This window comes from Mastigoproctus giganteus, chromosome 11 (genome assembly GCF_048544385.1).
Source record: "Mastigoproctus giganteus isolate SK-2022 chromosome 11, ASM4854438v1, whole genome shotgun sequence".
Taxonomy (NCBI): Eukaryota; Metazoa; Arthropoda; class Arachnida; order Uropygi; family Thelyphonidae; genus Mastigoproctus; species Mastigoproctus giganteus.
This window is the reverse complement of record NC_143585.1, coordinates 54,986,995-55,006,895: the sequence shown is the minus strand read 5'-3', so window position 1 is coordinate 55,006,895 and position 19,901 is coordinate 54,986,995. Positions and strand designations below refer to the sequence as shown.

The following is a 19,901-nucleotide window of genomic DNA, read 5'->3' as shown; positions in this document are numbered from 1 at the left end:
TTACGTCTCACTGCTTCAACAGTGAATACTGTTTTAAAGGACAGTGCATGTATAAAAGAACACGTTAAAGGATCAATGCACTTAAGATCAGCAGTGATCACAAAACAGCATTCAGGTGCTATATCGAAGATGGAACAGCTGTTAATAATATGGATGGAAAATCAGATGCGAGTGCCCCTGAGTCTAATGACCATTCAAACAAAAGCAACAAGTATTTATGAAGATATTAAGGATGAGTATGGTGAACTCCAATCCAAATTCGTGGCAAGCAATGGATGGTTTAATAGGTTCAAGCATCGCACTGGTTTCCAAAACATTAAAGTATGTGGTGAAGACCTTAAAGTTGCCAGTGCCGATTCTGCAAATGCAGAGAAATTTTGTGATGTGAGCATCCTTGGACTCAGGAGAGGTCCCGACGGAATGGAGATGTGCAAATGTATCCCCAATAATTCACAAAGGGGGTTGAAGGGTGACACTAGTAATTACAGACCAGTTATTTTAACTTCTGTTCCGAGTAAAATAATGGAGTCACTGGTTAAAGATGCATTGCAGGATCATCTAGACAAGACTGCAGCAATAATTCAGACACAGCATGGGTTTGTTAAGGGAAATTCTTGTTTGACAAATTTGATTGGATATTGTGATGTGGTTACAAAGGAACTGAATGAAAAAAATAATTTTGATATCATATACTTGGATTTCAGGAAAGCTTGACACTGTTCTGCATGGAAGACCACAGTGCAAATTGGAGCAGAATGGTATTAAGAGTAAGTTGCTATTATGGATAAAAGGATGGCTGAGTGGGAGAAGACAGAGGGTGGTAATCAATGAGTGGTGCTCCTCATTGACTAATTTTAATAGTGGAGTCCCACAGAGTTCGGTGTTGGGTCCACTGTTGTTTTGTATATTTATCAATGATATTGATGAAGGTATATAAGGCTTAGTGTCGAAGTTTGCAGATGATACAAAGGTTGGCACGGTTGTTAATGACAATAATGGCAGTGTGCTACTGCAATAGGATCTAGAAAATTTGGGAAGATGGGCTGAGAAGTGGCAACTGAAGTTTAACATTGACAAATGCAAAGTACTGCATATGGGTAGAAGTAACCCCAGAGGAATGTACCAACTGTGTGGTACTACACTTAGGGTGGTAGAAAATGAAAAAGACCTGGGAGTAATTGTGCAGTCAGATATGAAGTTTTCTGAGCAATGCAGACAGGTTGCCAGAGCAGGTCATGGGGTTTTGTCAATGATATACAGGAATTGTATATCAGGGAAAAGGAGGTGATTGTCCCTCTGTATAAGGTCAGGCCATGCCTAGAGTACTGCATATAGGTCTGGAGGCCTCATTTTAGGAAGGATGTAGATTTGCTTGAGCAATTACAGATTATTTATTATTTGTTATTATTTGGTTTTTAGGAACATTAGCAACTAAGGCCATATTGCTCCTGGAATATGCGGTGGTCGTTCCCTGACCTTTCCACATCCTCCGTATTTGGTGGTGACGGGCTCGAACCTCGGTCTAATCAAGAAGCGTGTGCTACGCACCGCCGCTCCTTCCCACCTGGCTACAGAGGCGCCCAGTAATTACAGAGAAAGGCAACAAGGTTGGTGAGAGAATGAAGGGATCCTCTTACCAAGAGAGGCTTAAGTTCTGCAAATTGCAGTGGCTGGAGACTAGGCACCTGCGAGGTGACCTGATTGGGGTATATAAGGCCTTGAATGGGTTGAGCATGCTGAATTCTGATGGGATTCTTCCACTTGTTCAGATTATGAACCTAAGGGGGCATAAATTCAAATTGAGGAAAGACAGCTGTAGAATAGATTTGCGGAAATTTGCCTTTAACCAGTGGGTGGTTAATTGTTGGAACAAACTTCCATCTGTTGTTGTGGAAGTTGATAGGTTAAATAAATTTAAGGAGGAACTGGACAAACATTTAGAGGGAATGGTTGTGTGAATTTTTTTTTTTGGCTGTTGCTACAGAAGCTCATACGCTTGCTTTCTTGCATCACATACCACGATTACTATTACATCCTCTGCATCGAGATGATTTCAATTCGAACGTGAGAGTCATATTTCTACCGCCAAACACGACTTCGATCATCCAATCTATGCATCAAGGTGTTATTTCGAATTTAAAAGCCTACTATTTATGCACAACATTTGCTCAGGTATTGTCTGCAGTAGACGATGAGAAAAATTTTACATTAAGAGACTTTTGGAAATCTTAAACATTAATAAGGTCTGGGCAGAAATTACTAAAAGTTGTTTAAATGGTACATGGAAGAAAATCTGCCCATGGCATGTAAAGGCTTTGTAGGATTTGAAAAAGACAAATCATATGAAGAGGTTACAGATAAGATTGTAAAAGTTGCAGAGCGACTTCAGCTGGAAGTTGAAGGCGTGGAGGAGTTAATAGAGGAAAAAGAGAAGGAATAAACTAATGAAGAACTTATTGACTTAAAAGCAGCGATAGTGAAAGAAGAAAATGCTGACAAAGCTCAAGATGAACCAAATGTGGAGCCAAGACATTTCATCACCAGAGAGAGATGACAATGGCATTGTGAAATTGCATCGGCAACAATGCTCGAGAGGTAAAACTTACTGATGTTATGCCTGTCTCCTCTCTTTTTTTGTAATTTTATAATTTTTAAATTTTTTTAAATTGCACGCGTTTGTAATTTTTCCTGCGCATTAGATAAAAAATTGAATAAATACAATAAATAATTCTATTTACATGTTTGTTGAACATTTATTTTTTGATTCAATCAATTTAGCAAGTACAGTTGCGAGTGCCGCACAAGCATGGGGGAAATTCCGACTTGCATAGCATTCACCAGAATGCAATCCTTATGTAAGTCAGGGAGTTTCTGTAATATAAATAGAAGGAAAGTAATCCTAAAGAATGCTATCATCAGCTACTCTGTTTCACAGTATGGACTCCCCCCCCCCCTTTTCTCATGCTTGGTAGCCACTAGCTAGTTGACTGAGTTTCTTAAGTTAGGAATGAATGAGGTTAAATAATTTAAAGACGCCTGCCAAAAAACATCGTTTATAAATTCAGTTCTGAGTTTGAGAAAAAGTTTTGTATTATTAAGAAAAAAACTGAACCTTAAATGAAGTGCACTGTTTATCTGTGAGACAAAATGTTCTAATGCTAATGGCACTTGGTCTGATATTGATGGTGAAGCAACTACTAAACTTTGTATAACCTTGCCTATTAGAATGAGTGCTTGCACTTGCAACTGTTCTTCAGATATATTGGTTATTTTTTTTCAGTTAGTGTAGTTTTCAGTATCAATAAACAAAGTTTCAAGTTTTCTTTTTTTAACTTATTTTTATTTTATTTTGTTTGGTCACCAAGTAATGTTTTCTTTTTCAGTGTATTTATTATAAGCTTGTTTTGAATCACAATCTGATCATCCTACATTGGGAATTGTTGAGAATGTTAATATTGGTAAACTGATTGATTGAAATAAAAAAGATAATTAGTATAATAAATTTTTATTACCTTTTTCTGAATTAGGCAGTAGCCCTGCCACCATTAGCACGATGCCCTTATCAAAATGGTTGGACATTCAGTACCTGGTTCAGGTTAGATCCTATAAATAGCGTCAATATTGAAAGGGAAAAGCCATATCTTTTTTGGTAAGTTAATTTGATTGTAGTAGGAATAAATGTTTCTGATAAGAGTTTGAACAATTAATTAGGGTTCACTTTATTTCCTTTTTCTCAGAGTAGATACTAAAAGCACTCCCAAATAAGTAATTAGTAATAACATTTTGGTTATCTGAAAAGAAAATACAAAACTGCATAAACAAACATCAGTAAAATTTATTCGAGTATTGGGAGGCTATTCCCTTCCTGGCAAAGGAATTGTGGCCAACTTCGAGTCAGCCACCTTATCCCCATCTAACCTTGGATTCTCATTGTTTAGGACCAGAGCAGGGACAATCCACTATACCTCAACAATAGGGACATAAACATATCCTTTGCCCTTGAATTGGAGATCAGCCATCCTCCTTCAAAATCAGTCTCTCACTACTTCAGTTTACAGGAAATCTACAAACACTTGAATGATACCCTTCTTTAATTCTAACTACTTCCTACTCAGTTTAAGCAGACATGACTAGTAATTCTGTAAGCAGCTGTGATAGGCTCCAGGGTCTGGAGCCTATCACAGCTGCTTACAGAATTGCCACTATTTAAGAACTTCCTCAGCAGACATGACTAGCCACAAAAATTCTATAGGATCATACATGTGGGATTGTAGTGCACATTCCATTCTTTTGAAATCTTTGAAATTTTGTCTGTTTTAAGCCATCATAAGACGGGACCATGGATATTTCCATCAAGCTAATACTCATTCCCCCCCATTATATTTACTTTCTGTGTAATTGCTCAAATACTCAAATTTTGTTACTCATGTTTAGTTACATGAGTAACTAAAGACAGTAATATGCCTTGTCATTGGGCTCACAGTCTGCACGAATGGTTTGAGGAACACAATGAAGATATCACCCATCTTGATTGGCCTCAAAATTCACCTGACTTCAGTCCAATTGAAAACTTGTGGGATGTTTTGGAACAGAAAGTGAGATGTATGGACACACAGCCATCACCTGTCCAGACACTGTGGACAGCCTTGCAGGCAGCATGACTGCAGATCACAACAGACATCTTCAGACCTCTAGTGGAACCAATGCCCATGCGAATAGTGGCAGTTATCCATGTGAATGGTTGACCAACACTGTATTAGGTAGATAATAATTCAGTGATCACTGCATATATATTAGAAAGGGTATTTTTCAGGTTATGCAGGGTGAATAAATAGTTAAAAAGCCCTGTATTAAGCAACCACTGCCACCTGCCTGTATGGTGTGCACCATGCACAATGGATTAGTGTACTTATGTTGCTTGTGTGACACAAAAGGCATCTATCAACGTGTTTAATTACATGGTTTTGCTTTATATTTTCAACTATTTATTCACCCTGCATAATCTGAAAAATGCCCTTCCTAATATACACTCAGTGATTACTGAATTATGAAGGTGCACTATAGCCAGTGTAGCTTATGTGCCATTAAACACACACAGACACACACAGAATTATGACCACCTACCTAATACCATGTTGGGCTACCTTTACATGGATAATAGCCACATTCCCATGGGCATCGATTCCACTAGTTATCTGAAAATGTCTTTAAGGATCTGCAATCATTCTGTCTATAAGGCATTCCACAGTTTCTGAATAGATTATCACATGTCCATATGCCTCACTTCCCATTCCAAAACATCCCATAGGTATCCAGTTGGATTGAGGTTAGGTGACTTTCGAAGCCAATCAAGATGGATGATATCTTCACTGTGTTCCTCAAACCATTTGTGCCCAGTGTTGGCCCGATGTCATGGTGCACACTATCATCTTGGAATATCCCATTTCTATCCAGAAAACATGAAACACAGCAGGGTGCACATGGTTTCCTAAGAGCTGCCAGTGGACCAGTGAAACATTGGGCCATATGCACCAGGAATCCTAGTTGTTGCCAGCAAAAGACAGTCATATTAAGTAACCACCACCACGACCACTACTTGCCTGGATAGTGTGCACCATGCATGATGGGTCCATGGACTGTGTTGCTTTTGTGACACACGGTGTCCATCAGCCTGTTGCACCAGGTATTTGGACTCATCTGACCAGTGCACTTGTTTCCAGTTCTGCAGTGTCCAAGCAGCGTGTTGTTGATGATGATCAGTGGTGAGGAGCAGTGCCGGATTAAGGCATGGGCTGACAGGGCAGCTGTCCGGGGCGCTAGAAGCTGAAGAGCAAGGGAAAAATTTTTTTTTCTTTTCCACAGAAACTAAGCCTGACACAATCTGCGACCATAAAGTAATGTTACTCCGTCTGAACTATTCCATGATATTCTTTGGAAGTGTTGCAATTATTGCTTCTAAACATTTTTTTTTTTTTGTTTCAAATGCACAATATAGCACTTCCATTGACATATTAGATTAGAAGAAAAGTTCACCTTTGTTTCTGAGTAAAGATGAAACGTTCGGTTGAGATGATCTTTCCTATGAACAGATTAGGACTGACATATGCTGAAACTGCATTCTGCAGATAATGGAGTGCTGATTATTGGGTTTCACCTCGCGTTAGGGACGTACTTATGAACAGGCGCATGAGGCGCTAGCCTCGAGTCTCACCATAGAGGGACCTCGGAGGACCCTCTGTAATCTCAAATGTTTAAAGCGATTTCTTTTTTTTTAATGCCCTGATACAAACTAGAGTCCAGTTTCACCTGTTTCTGTTTACCATGTAAACAGAAACAGGTGAAATATACTGAAAGTGTGGACAAATTATTTCTTTGAAAGAACAGATTAATTTCCAGGATAAAGGAAAATCGCTCTTTTCTAATTCTATAATAGGGTGCTTACAGTAGAACACAGGTTGACCCTGGTGTATTGTCCGCATCGGGAATATGCCTAAATCTTGTCCACTGGCTATAGACACAAGAAAGCAATTGACCAAGCAGTTGACCAGCATGACTTGGTACAATATGTGGGAGGCACTTGTAAAAATGTGTTACCAACACCATTAAATTTGGAATGTTAATCCCTTTAGTTCTTGTTAGTTAATCCCTTTAATTCGTGCTTTCTACAGCAGCAGCTCTATTGACTAAAGGCCAGAGATGCAATTTTATTCATTCTAGGGAAACTGTTTTAATTGATTTCAGAATCTATATAAGCTGAGATTCAAAAACTGCAAAATTTAGTTTAATTTTTTAGATTTAATTTCCTTTATTGAAAGCTTTTTGGTCTCTTGCTCTTAAAATATGAATTGATTCAAGTGTAGTTACTTATTTATTTTTTTTAAATTGAATCAATATCATTATCAGTTACATTACTCTTAAGTTATATTAAAATAATCTCTTTTGAATTTAAAATTGGCAAAAAACAATGAATTAAAGGAAGCAGTAATTAAAACAGTGATATATTAAATGTAAAAATGCATTAATCATAATAGCAGCAAATTTTTATATGAAATGAAAAAAGAAGTTTTCTTTCTTTTAAATTGTTCCTTTACCAGCTTCAAAATTAACTGCATTGAATATGCTGCTAGATGTAATATTAATAAATTATAGTTACTTTCTTTCTTGAAAATGGTTTGCCATTTTCATATCTTTATTTTTTATCATAATATAATAACACCCGTTAAAAAAAATATAATAATTAATGAACTCCTTTATTTTAAAGACATAAGTTCCAAAAAGACATCAATTCAGATAAGATGGCACAAAAAATAGATTACTGCAGCGGGTCTCAAACTGTGCATCGCGATGCTCTGGGGAGCCTCCATAATTTACCAGGGGCGTCACGGATGATGTAATAGTTTACGTAAGATTTCCATGGCAAATATTAAAAATGTATTTTTTTTTTTAATGATTTTTTTTTACTATTAGATATCTACTACTATTTGATCTGTGTTATTAATATAAATAATTATGGAATAAAAAATTTGGGGTATTTTTGACAAAGAGAACACAGTGTTCTTGGGGTTCGAGTATTTTTGTGCGTTATTTGACCTTGCATTTTTTTTTTTTTTTTTTTATGTAAACCCCAAACACGAGAGGTATTAGGACCTATAGTACTTAGTACCGTGCTTGGGTTGGAGGTTGAGAAGATGAAAGAAGATATTTGCTGACATTGGACTTGAACTTCTGTAGACTGTAATTTTCAGGAAATACGTATGAAGGAAGGTTGATCCAGAAAACGGCAGTTGAATGAATAAACGAGGAAGATGAAAAGTTGGTTCTGTGAGTTTGAAGTTGGACAGTAAATGGATGTTGGCTGGTGGCGGCATGTGTTTGGACTGTTTTGAAAGAGAGAGCAGGAATTATAGAAGCCAATTCAGAAGAACAGTGCCCATGGAAGTATCTGTAGAAGAGGCATGCAGCAGAAACAGTACATCTATGAGACAGCGAGTGGAAAGACTCTGTTAGAGATGAATCATTAATTAACCTAACTGCCCTCTTCTGAATGGAATCAAGAAGCCTGAGAGAGAGGTTTTGGGGACACCACCCCCAGATTTGAGAACAATATTCCATGGCAGGGCGGGTTTGCGATTTATACACAGTGAACAGCTGTTTGGAAGAAAAGTGACATCGAGAGTGAAAGAGAAAACCAAGTTTTTTAGATGCAGATGAAGCAATATTTGTAATGTGACTGTGAGAGATTAGAAGTCAGGGTAATCCCCTAAAGAGATATATCATTTTGCCTAGAAATCGGAGTGTCACTAAAAGTAAGCATAGGAGCAGAAGAATCCTTTTTGCGAGATATAAGAAAAGACTGAGTTTTAGAAGGGTTGAAATCAATCAACTAAGTTGTCTTTGCCTCAATAGAGAATTACCTGAAGGTCGCCATTTAAGGAATTGGTAGCAGATTTTCGAGAAATTGATGCTGATTGAGCAGGACAAGGTTTCTCAAAATGTAAAGTGGACTGCAATGTGCTATCATCGGCAAAACTATGGATAGGATTTCTAGTAAATGGAAGAAGGTCATTAATATACAAGAGGAAAAGAGTGGGGGAAAGAACTGAACCTTGGGGGACACCGGCATTAGTGGAGAAGTCAGAAGACGGAGAGCTATCTACCATCACCCTCAGTGAGCGATCAGAGAGAAAACTGGATAACCAATTACTAAAAACAGTTGGCAAACCATAAGATGGAAGCTTGTTTAGAAGACCTTTATATCAAACATTATCGAAAGCCTTTGAGATGTCAAGAGCAACTACTTGTGTTTCCCGGAACCTTTCCATTGAATTAGTCCACAAATGGGTAACATAAGCCAGAATATCACCAGTGGATTGACACTGACGGAATCCATACTGGTGATCGTTGATCAGATGGAAGGTTTCTAGGTAGTTTAAGAGTTGGCGGTTAATTGATTTCTCCATTACTTTAGAAAGAGTAGAAGTAATTGCAATGGGACGATAATTGGATGGGAGGGATTTGTCACCCTTTTTAGGAACTGGCTGGATATGAGCAAATTTCCAAGCAGAAGGAAAAACACCTTTGGAATAAGAAAGTGAAAAAAGGCGGCAAAGAATAGGAGTAAGTTCAGGAGCACAGGTTTTGAGAACAAGTGGAGAAATACCATCGGGACCTGGAGCTTTCTTAACGTCAAGATTCTTCAAAATCCTTCTGACATACTTTTGACGGAAGACCACAGGAGGCATTGAATGGAGCGTGTTGGGAATGGTGGGAGGTGTTTTACCAAGATCATTAATACATGAGTTGGAAGGGATGCTAGCAGGTCAGCTTTATCTTTGCTGAAGTGACAACAGAACCATCTGGTTTGGACAGAGGTGGGAGCAGAGATGGGCAAAAGTTGCGGCCAGTAGCTTTGGCGAGAGACCAGAATGCTCGGCTACCATTAGGGCAAGAAACAAGTTTTCTACGCTTAGCCTGTTCAAACTCTAGTTTGGACTGTTTAATAACTGTTTTACAATTGTTGCGAGCTTTGGTGTAGGCACAAAATGAAACTAGAGAATTAGAAACATGCCAATTACGATATGCAACATTCTTCTCTTGAACAGCCTTAGCACATTTATTGGAAAACCAAGGTTTAGATAAAGGACGAGATTTTAAAGTGGAGTGTGGGATAACGGATTCCATTCCTGCAAGAATAATTTCACTGACATGATCTGAGGAAACGTTGATATCAGGAAGTTTGAAACAGTAATCCGACCAAGGAAAAGAAGAAAAGAAGTCTCGCAGGTCATCGCATTTTGCATTCTTGTAATTCCAAACAACGCGAGGTTGGGAATAGCCATGAGATAAAGGTTCCATTGGAGAAGAGACAATCACCAAGTTGTGATCTGAAGTGCCTAAAGGACCTCTCACTTCGACCGTATAGTTAGAAGGGTTGTTTGTGAGAAAAAGATCAAGCTTATTGGCTGTATGATTAGGATTGTTCGGTATTCTTGTAGGTAAATGAATAATCTGTGCAAGGTTATTAGTAATTGCAAAAGCCTCAGCATCTCGACCAGCTGGGTCGGTGTGACTAGAAAATGGAAGCGAGCTGGAGTTGTGAACATTAAAATCACCAAGGAAAATTACCTCGCTGTTAGGAAAGTTGGACTGAAGAAAGTCAAGTTGCAAAGAGAGGAAGTCAGAGTTCCAAGTGATTAGTGGAATTGGGAGAACGTTAGAGACAACAGATGAATTTGACACAATGAGGTAGAGAGATTTTAAGTCAGAGAAGATCAAAGAGAGGAGATTCCAAATTGCCAAGTCTCTGACAGGGAATATCAGAACGGACATATGCACAAGTACCACCTTTGAGGCGAAAGGAATCATAAAGCGAATAATTTGGGCACCTGAGATGAGCAGTAGTTGAATCAACCGATAACTGAGATTCTGTCAGAAAATGTACATGGCGTTTGGCAGACTGCAAGTGGAAATGGACATTGTTGAGAATAGAATTGGAGACCACGTATATTTGTGAAATGAATTAAGAAGTGCTTGGGAGGTTTAGATCTTTTTGCAGATAAGCTTGCTCTATTAGTTTGACAATTCATGGTGTATTCAATAGTAAGAAAAAGTGGGTGGGACATGCTGTATGAAGGAACGAAATTTTTGTATATGGCGTACATATGGTAAGAATATACCCAGATCCTTGACATGACATGGCCTCGACAATGCTCCCCGCATACACACTGCTTGGACTCCCTCCAGTCACTATCTGGCAGAGTAGAGGTAGCAAGATTATACACTAACTGATCTGGAAACCTCCTAGAGAGTTACCAATAGGTTCTGTCCGGTGTACTAACTAGCGGCCGGTCTGCGAACACCATTTTAGAGCTGTACCCTTGAAATGTAAGGAATATTGGATTTTGCCACGATGTTCATCATAACCTCAAAAGTCATCAATCATACTGCACGATGCAAGAGACAGGAAAGGGTTGACAGAACTTAGCTCTAGAGACTAAACATGGGTTCCACCACTTCAAGCCTCCAATAAGCAAAGTGGTGGCATTGCACCAGTTGATGAGAGTCATCTACTACCTAGTACTGCCTGGTAACATAGAGAGGCGGTGTTCCTCCATTTGGTGTGGGTGCCACACCTCGACCCCTGCTTACCTGGGTGGTCACCCACCGTGTACTTGTGCATGGAGGTTATACCCAGGATTACTAACAGTCCCACCATCGTGAAGGTGTGAGCAGAGGATTTAGCTGTTGCAGACCGTCCAGACTTCGCTGAAATTGGGTCCACTTGACTTGAGTGTCACCCGAATATCAGTTCCATCAGTGTTTTAGACTCCCACGTAGCAAGTATAGCTTGTCTGGCATATCTGAGAGAATGTCTGTGACAACTTCAAGGACCAAGGTGTATGTGTACGTGTGTGTGTGTGTGTGTGTGTGTGTGTGTGTGTGTAAATGTGTATATATATGTGTGTGTGTGTATATATATATGTACAGTAAACCCCCGCTATTCGCGGTATCTGTATTTGCGGTTTCGCGTATTCGCGATCGCCGATTTAATAAAAATGAAACCTAAAAAATGTGAATTTTAAAGCGCCGTGAATATTTTCCGCCATAAAAAAGCATGGGGTGGCTAAAATTATCTTTCCCGGTCAAAACAGCGCTCAGTGGGTGGGGGAGACGGGTGACAAAATCGCGAGCGTGGATGTTTCTCGCTAATCCTTGTTCAGTATATGTTATGCGTTTGTCATGGAAGGTTTCGTTGTTTGCTTTTAATTTATATGTTTATAAATTGAATAAATTTATCAATTTATAAATTGATATGCTTACAAAAAGAATAAATCTACCGTTTTGCAGTGTAAAACACTTTTTCGAGTGTATTAACGGAAGAAAGTGACTTTACTGTGGACAAGTTCTTTCTAACCCCTACAAAAATATGGCTACGAATAAAAAGAAAAATGTGAAAATATCAAAGAAGGTGATGACATTAGCGAATAAAATTGAGTTATTAGACATAATTTCTAATGGTGAAAGTGTCTCTTCAGTGGCAAAACATTATAAAATCAATGAGTCAACGGTACGATCAATCAAAAAATCGTAAGAAAAAATCCGCCGTAGTGTCCGTGAAAACGCGCTAATTATTTCAAAAATTAACTCGTGATGTTAAATTATAAAAAATGGAAAAAGCTTTAAATCTGTGGATAGAAGACCGAACTCAAAATAAAATTCCGTTAAGTTCACTCATCATTCGTGAAAAGACAAAACTCCTTTATCAACACTAGCGAAACTAGTGATAGCACTGGCGTGATGTTTTTTTTTGCTAGCAAGCAAAGGCGCTGGTTTGAAAGATTTGTTTGAAATTTCTAATAAATATTACATTTAATATTAAATTGTTTCTTATTTTCATTTCGATGCCATATGCTTGCATTTCACTATGTACTGTCTATGTACATAGTCATATTATGAAGGTACATATAATACATACATGACAAAATTTTAGACTAGTTTTTCTTATATACAGTATTTCATACTTTGGAACGGAACCCCTTTATTAATATGAGAGCCATAATCAGTATTCGCGTTTTCGGTATTCGCAACATTTCTCAGGAACGTAACCCCCGCGAATAGCGGGGGTTTACTGTATTTGTCTAATTGTGTGTATATGTATGTGTGCGTATGTTTGTTCCAGAAATTAACCACCTGCTGTCTAAAGGCAAATTTCCGCACATCTATTCTGTTTCTGTCTTTTCTTAATTTGAATTTATGCCCACTTAGGTTCGTAATCTGAACAAGTGGAAGAATCCCATCAGAATTCAGCATGCTCAACCTATTCAAGGCCTTATACACCTCAATCAGATCACAGCACAGGTGCCTAGTCTCCAGCCACTGCAATTTGCAGAACTTAAGCCTCTCTTGGTAAGAGGATCTCTTCATTCCCTCACCAATCTTGTTGCCCTTCTCTGTACATCTGTACATGCTCACGCAAATCTACATCCTTCCTAAAATGAGGCCTCCAGACCTGTACGCAGTACTCAAGGCGTGGCCTGACCATGGCCAGACCTGTACGCAGTACTCAAGGCGTGGCCTGACCATTGCCTTATATAGAGGGACAATCACCTCCTTTTCCCTGCTAGCAAAATTCCTGTATATCATTGACAAAACCCCATGACCTGCCCTGGCAGCCTGTCTGCATTGCTCAGTAAACTTCATTTCTAACTGCACAATTACTCTCAGGTCTTTTATTTTCTACAACCCTAAGTGTAGTACCACATATTGGTACATTCCTCTGGGGTTACTTCTACTCATATGCAGGTACTTTGCATTTGTCAATGTTAAACTTCAGTTGCCACTTCTCAGCCCATCTGCCCAAATTATCTAGATCCTGTTGCAGTAGCACACTGCCATTACTGTCATTAACAACCCTGCCAACCTTTGTATCATCTGCAAACTTCGACACTAAGCCTGATATACCTTCATCAACATCATTGATAAATATACAAAACAACAGTGGACCCAACACCGAACCCTGTGGGACTCCACTAATAACATTAGTCCAAGAAGAGCAGCACCCATTGATTACCACCCTCTGTCTTCTCCCACTTAACCATCCTTTTATCCATTGTAGCAACTTACCCTTAATACCATTCTGCTCCAATTTGTACCGTAGTCTTCTATGTGCAACATTGTCAAAAGCTTTCCTGAAATTGAAGTATATGATATCAAAATTATTTTTGCATCCAGTTCCTTTGTAACCACACCATAATATCCTATCAAATTTGTCAGACAAGACTTTCACTTAACAAACCCATGCTGTGTCTGAATTATTGCTGCAGTCTTGTCTAGATGATCCTGCAATGCATCTTTAACCAGTGACTCCATCATTTTACCCGGAACAGAAGTTAAACTAACTGGTCTGTAATTACTCGTGTCACCCTTCAATCCCCCTCTGTGAATTGGGGATACATTTGCACATCTCCATTCTGTCAGGACCTCTCCAGAGTCCAAGGTTGCTCTCATAATTATAGCCAAGGTTTTGCTTACTTCCTTTGCCACCTCCTTTAATTTGCCACTTCCTTTAATTTGCCACCTCCTTCACTTTGCTCTCAGTTATTAAAAAATCATTAAGCATTCTGCTACAATTTAATAACCTCCTGGCATTTTCAAACCTTAATAACTCCTCATGTGTGAATGTAGATGCAAAATACTCATTCAGTTTGTTTGCTATCTGAGCAGGATCATCAACTGTCGAACATCCGATATCAAGTAGACCAATCTGATTCATCCCGTTCTCTTTAGGGTTTATATAAGTAAAGAAATCCTTGCTGTGTTTTTTAGCATCCTTTGACAAAGATTTGTCATAATCTTCCTTCGCCTGCCTAACTTTTTTGTGACTTGATTTCAGACTAGCTTATATCTGCCATAGGCTTCTGTGTCGCCTGATAATTTATATGCATCCCATGCATTTTTCTTCTCTGCCACAAATCTCATTAGTTCATTTGACAACCATTTAGGCCTAAACCTTGAACAATATTTCTTAATAGGTATGAAACTTTTGGTAGCTTCCACGATAATTCCTTGAATGCTTCCCTCTTAGAATTTGCTGTTGGTAACATTATGAGTTGATCCCACTGTACAGAATTTAAAACCTGTCTGAGACCACTGTAGTCACCTTTACAGAAGCAAAAACCGTTTTCCTTTATCCCTGATGGTAATTATATCTTTAAATAAATCCCACATCAGTTCACTGTAATCACTGCCATCTAGTATGAGTATTAAGACTTCAGATTTTCATTTTACTTTAAAATCTGATGGCTGGACATAAGGACAGAATAGCCCAAATGCTTTTCTGTATGTTACATCTACTTGTACAGCTTTTGTTTATATTAAATATAATGGAATGGAGCATGATGTTTTTTGTAGTTTTTGACATACTCACATCATTTTATGTCTTCTGTTTTATAAGATTTTAAGTTCCTACATAATTCACACGAAACAGCATAGATTATTTTCTTGAAAATTTATCTCCTGATTGCATAGTTAAATCGGTGTTTGAAGAAATTAAAGTTCTATGGAAAAATGAGAAAAAAAAAACACAACCCTTAACTCTGAATTTCCTGGAAAAAAGGGTAGAAATACCCTTTTTTCCAGGAAATTCTATTTCTATTTTTAGTTTGCATAATGAAAAGTATACTACTTTTCATTATGCAAACTAAAAACATGTCAAAATATGAAAACCAAGAGTCCTCGCAATGAAGTTTTGTAAGTATTTTCATTTGATTCAAATGGCATGTATTGGAAGAGGATTGCATTCTATAAAGCAAATCTAATTCATGTGGAAAGTAGATTCATTAAGTTTTTGATTTCTTTCGCGTATTTTTAATTTCTTCCCACGCCATAATGATTTAACCATGCAATCAGGGGATAAGTTTACAGAAAAGAAGCTATACTATTTCATACGAATGGCATAATATTCCGAAATTTAAACTCATGCTATAGATTCCACACCCATTATATATTATGACATCAAGGTGCTGTATTTTTCCCTACAAAGAGACTTGGGTTCATTTCTTTAGTATAACTCTTGTCTTTATTTATTCTTTTTTTCCTTTAAAGTTTATGAAAAATTTTTAAACAACAAAATTGAAATAACTAATTTTTATATTTACTATAAAAGGTTGTTAGGCTTGGGTTTTAGATAGCATTTTTCTTCCCCTTCTTTTCTCTTTTATAGTTTTCGTACTAGTAAAGGTGTTGGCTATTCTGCGCATTTTGTTGGAAATTGTTTGGTTTTCACATCAATGAAGGTTAAAGGTAAAGGATATCAGCATTGTGTAAAATATGAATTTCAGCCAAGGAAGGTAATATTTTTATAATTGATATATTTCTTCTGATAGTTTTAAGATATTTGACTTAGATGCACATATGCAATAGGTTGAAATTTTGTGTCAGTCTTTTTAAAGAATCATTGGGGGGGGGGGGGGGGACTTTAATTATGATGAAACGGTAGTTTTCACATGTTAGTTAAGTGTCATGATATGAGTCTAATCATACAATTATTTATTAATATTCCTGAGTAAGGAAATTATTATTTGTAAACTTTATAATGATATTTATAATGATTTATAATTGGGATACCAGACTGCTGGGAGTCATTGCGGTACAAGTAAACACATGGGCTCTGTTAGGGTAGCTAAGAATAGGAACAGGTGCATGTATACTTGCGTGTACACCAATGCTAGGAGTTTGGTAAATAAATTTGATGAATTTGAGGTGTTGGTCAAAACATCAAAAGCAGATATTGTTGGGATATCAGAGACGTGGTGTCACACAGATATAAGGAATGCAGAAATGGAATTTGGGAAGTGCAATGTGTACAGGAAGGGAGGAGGCGTTATGCTATTAGTTAAGAGATATATAAAATCCAAGGAAGTATAGCCAGTTGACATGGCTTGACAGTGCAGTATCGAGTCAGTTTGGTGTGACACTGGGAGATCAAAATTGAGAGTAGGAGTGTGTTATAGGCCTAATGACTCTGATGAGTATAATAAGAAACTGTACAGGGAAATAGAGTGGGCCAGTAAATCAGAGAATCTTATAATGGGGGAAATTTTAATTTCCCAGGTATTGACTGGAATTTATAGGTTGGTCACTCACACACTAGCAAGGCTTTTGTGGATTTATTGGATGATCGTTTTCTACAGCAGCATGTTCGGGAGGCAAATAGAGGGAGTGATACTCTTGATTAGATTATCAGTAATGATTCTTCATGCATCAAGAATCTGCAGATAAAGGCACACTAGGTGGCAGTGATCACAGTGTGCTGAAGTGGGATTTACTCAAAGAGAAAACTACCATCAGGGGTAAAGGGAAGGGTTTTTGCTTTCGTAAATGCGACTACGATGGTCTTAGACAGTATTTAAATTCTATAATACAATGGGACCAACTGATGATGTTACCAACAACAAATGCAAAATGGGAAGCATTCAAAGAACTTATCTTGGAAGCTACTAGGCTTTACATACCAACTAAGAAGTATTGTTCAAGGTTTAGGCCTAAATCAGTGGTGGCAAACCTTTTACATACCATGCACCAGTTTTTTCACATAAGAGTTCAGATGTGCCATACAACTCAAGCACCTTTTCTTCCTTCTTACGTTCATGGTTGGGGTTGGAAAATAGGGATAGGGGTAGGATCTGCTTCCTACCCCTATCCCTATAGGGGTAGGAAGGCAATAAACCGCCACAAAGGCATTCGTCTACACCCCATCCTAGAGACAACCGTTTTAATGCTAGATGATCAGTGGAGTAAAAGCAGCGCACGTCCGTGCAACAACAACGGCACATGATTAACGTGCCTCACTCAGCTCATTGCACTTATCCGTTGTATTTTGTATTTGAATTTCAGTTGATGAAGAGACACGCCAGTCTCGAAAGCTATTGCCGGTTAGTACAAAGGGTACTAGGAAAGTTTTGCAATATGACGCAACAATGAATCACAGGAAGCTGCTTGTTGCTGCATGTTGAGACATGTTCATACGTGCATAGTAGCCGCCGAGCCAAGTCGATGGGCTCAGTTATTCATTAGTAGTGAGAGTGTAATGTGCTTGCGATGGCATCGTGGTCACGAAATGAGATAAGGACAGTTTTGCGGTATAATTTCGTGCGTGGTTTAACCATAGACCAGTGCTTAGAAGAAATGACTCTTGCACTAGATGATGATTGTCCACATCGTACAACGATATTCAGGTGGTATAGAGAATTCCAAAGGGGAAATTTCACTCTGGAGGATTCTGAGAGGCCGGGAAGGCCACGAACGTCAGTTACGGAGGAAAACGTTACTGCTGTGAGGAAAATGCTTGACGAAAACAGGCGAGTGACCTACCAACAGATAGAGGATACTTTGGGCCTAAATGCACCAGCAATTCGTTCGATTCTGCAAGATCATTTGCACGTGAAGAAACTTTGTTCTCTCTGGGTGCCGCATCAACTGACTGAAGAGCAGATGACACGACGTGTGACTTGGTGCCGGGAGATGTTAAAAAAGTTTGATAAGGGACAATCTCGGTATGTGAACAACATCGTGACAGGTGACGAGACTTGGCTGTACTATTACGATCTGCCGACCAAGGCTCAAAACAAAGTTTGGGTCTTTGATGATGACGACACACCCGTAATTGTCAGAAAATCCCGATCTGTAAAGAAGAAAATGATAGCTGTATTTTTCAAATCGAGTGGAATTGTGGAACGTGTCGTTTTGGACATGCAGAAGACAGTCACAGCTAAGTGGTATACTGAACAATGCCTGCCTAAAGTCATTGGATCTATGAAGAACCTGCGGCCAAAGTCAAGAATGGACACCTGGTACCTCCATCACGATAATGCTGCAGCTCACCGCGCCAACGCCTGCACCGAATATTTGACCACGACAGGACTGAAACTTCTCGAGCACCCTCCCTACAGTCCAGACCTTGCTCCCTGCGACTTTGCACTGTTCCCGCAATGGAAAATGAAGCTAAAAGGGAGGCGGTTTTCCAGTGATGAGGACCTTCTACGGGCTTGGGACAACGAGTGTGCTTTACTCCCTAGTGAAACCTGGCAGAACTGGTTTAAAGATTGGTTTCGGAGGATGGAGAGGTGTATTGAATGTAGAGGAAATTACTTTGAAAAAATTAAACAAACAAAGCTGTATTGCAAAACTTTCCTAGTACCCTTTGTATATATTTGTATTTTTACATTAAACTGGATTTATAACTTATACGTGTATGTTATTTCAGCAAAGAATTCTTCAAATTTGTATCAGTCATTCGCGACCTCGTTTTGCTTTTGATCAATTTCATGGATGAAAATGCTTGTTCACATCTGTATGTCATTCCGAAACGACATATATAATTTTTTGCAAATTTTCTTAGTTCTGGGAAATGTTCACAGGGTAATGAACGCCAGAAATTAATCATGTCAGAAGCATTTTGATCTGAAAAAAGCTCACCAAATTTCATTTTTAATAATGAATTTGTTTTTAAATCAATAAATTCCATTTGTATATTACTAGGCATCTCAATTATGTTTTGTTCACTAAGTAAAAATGGGTTTATAAATGCGAGCGTGTAGTTTTCTTCTTTAGCCAAATCATGGAAACGACTTTCAAATGACACTTGCAATAACTTGATTTTTTAAAGATATTTGGTCCAATTGCTATCATCCACAGCACATTCATTCTGCTTTTTCAAGTGCGGAAATTGACTTAAATCCTGATTTTCTAACTGAGAGATGAACAGTTTTAATATCATTTTAAATGAATTGATGCTATTTACTAAGCTAGGAAATAATTTATTCAAGCCTTGTAGTTTTGAATTTAGATCATTGAGATGACTAGTAACATCAACTAAAAATGCCAAATCAAATAGCCAGTTGTTATCTAATAATAAGGTTCTTTCATCAGGTAGTTCCTTTTCCTGTTCTAAAAAATTATAAACAGCATTTTTCAATTTCCAAGATCTACTCAGAACCTGTTCTCCAGAAAGCCAGTGCACCTCACAATGAAGGACAAGTTCACCATATTCCAAATCTAAAACTCACAATATTCTCTGAATTCTCGCCTGTTTAATGCTCTTGCTCTTATTTTATTCACAACTGGTAACATAATATGCTGCATATTTAAAGTTTTTCCACACAGTGCCTCTTGGTGTATAATGCAGTGATATTTTAGTACAAGACGATTTAAAAAATTTTCAAGCAAAGTTGTAGTGCCATTGGCTTTACCTATCATTGACGGCGCTCTGTCAGTACACACACTGATGAGTTTACTATAATCTAATTTTAGATTTTCTAGGCATGATTTTATTTTTTCAAATATGTCTGATCTTCTTGTTTTACCATGCAATGACTCCAGACTGGCAAGTTCTTCAAAGACAT

At 38.2% G+C, this 19,901-nt stretch overlaps 1 protein-coding gene across 1 annotated transcript in view; it reads left to right on the top strand.

The window, feature by feature from the left end:
- rg (A kinase anchor protein rugose) overlaps nucleotides 1-19,901 on the top strand; it is a 1,582,765-nt gene that overhangs the window by 121,192 nt on the left and 1,441,672 nt on the right. The window contains exons 6-7 of the mRNA XM_090384432.1: nucleotides 3,528-3,649; nucleotides 15,722-15,848. Of these exons, the coding sequence (XP_090240558.1) occupies nucleotides 3,528-3,649; nucleotides 15,722-15,848 (249 nt within the window). The remainder of the gene's footprint in view (nucleotides 1-3,527; nucleotides 3,650-15,721; nucleotides 15,849-19,901) is intronic.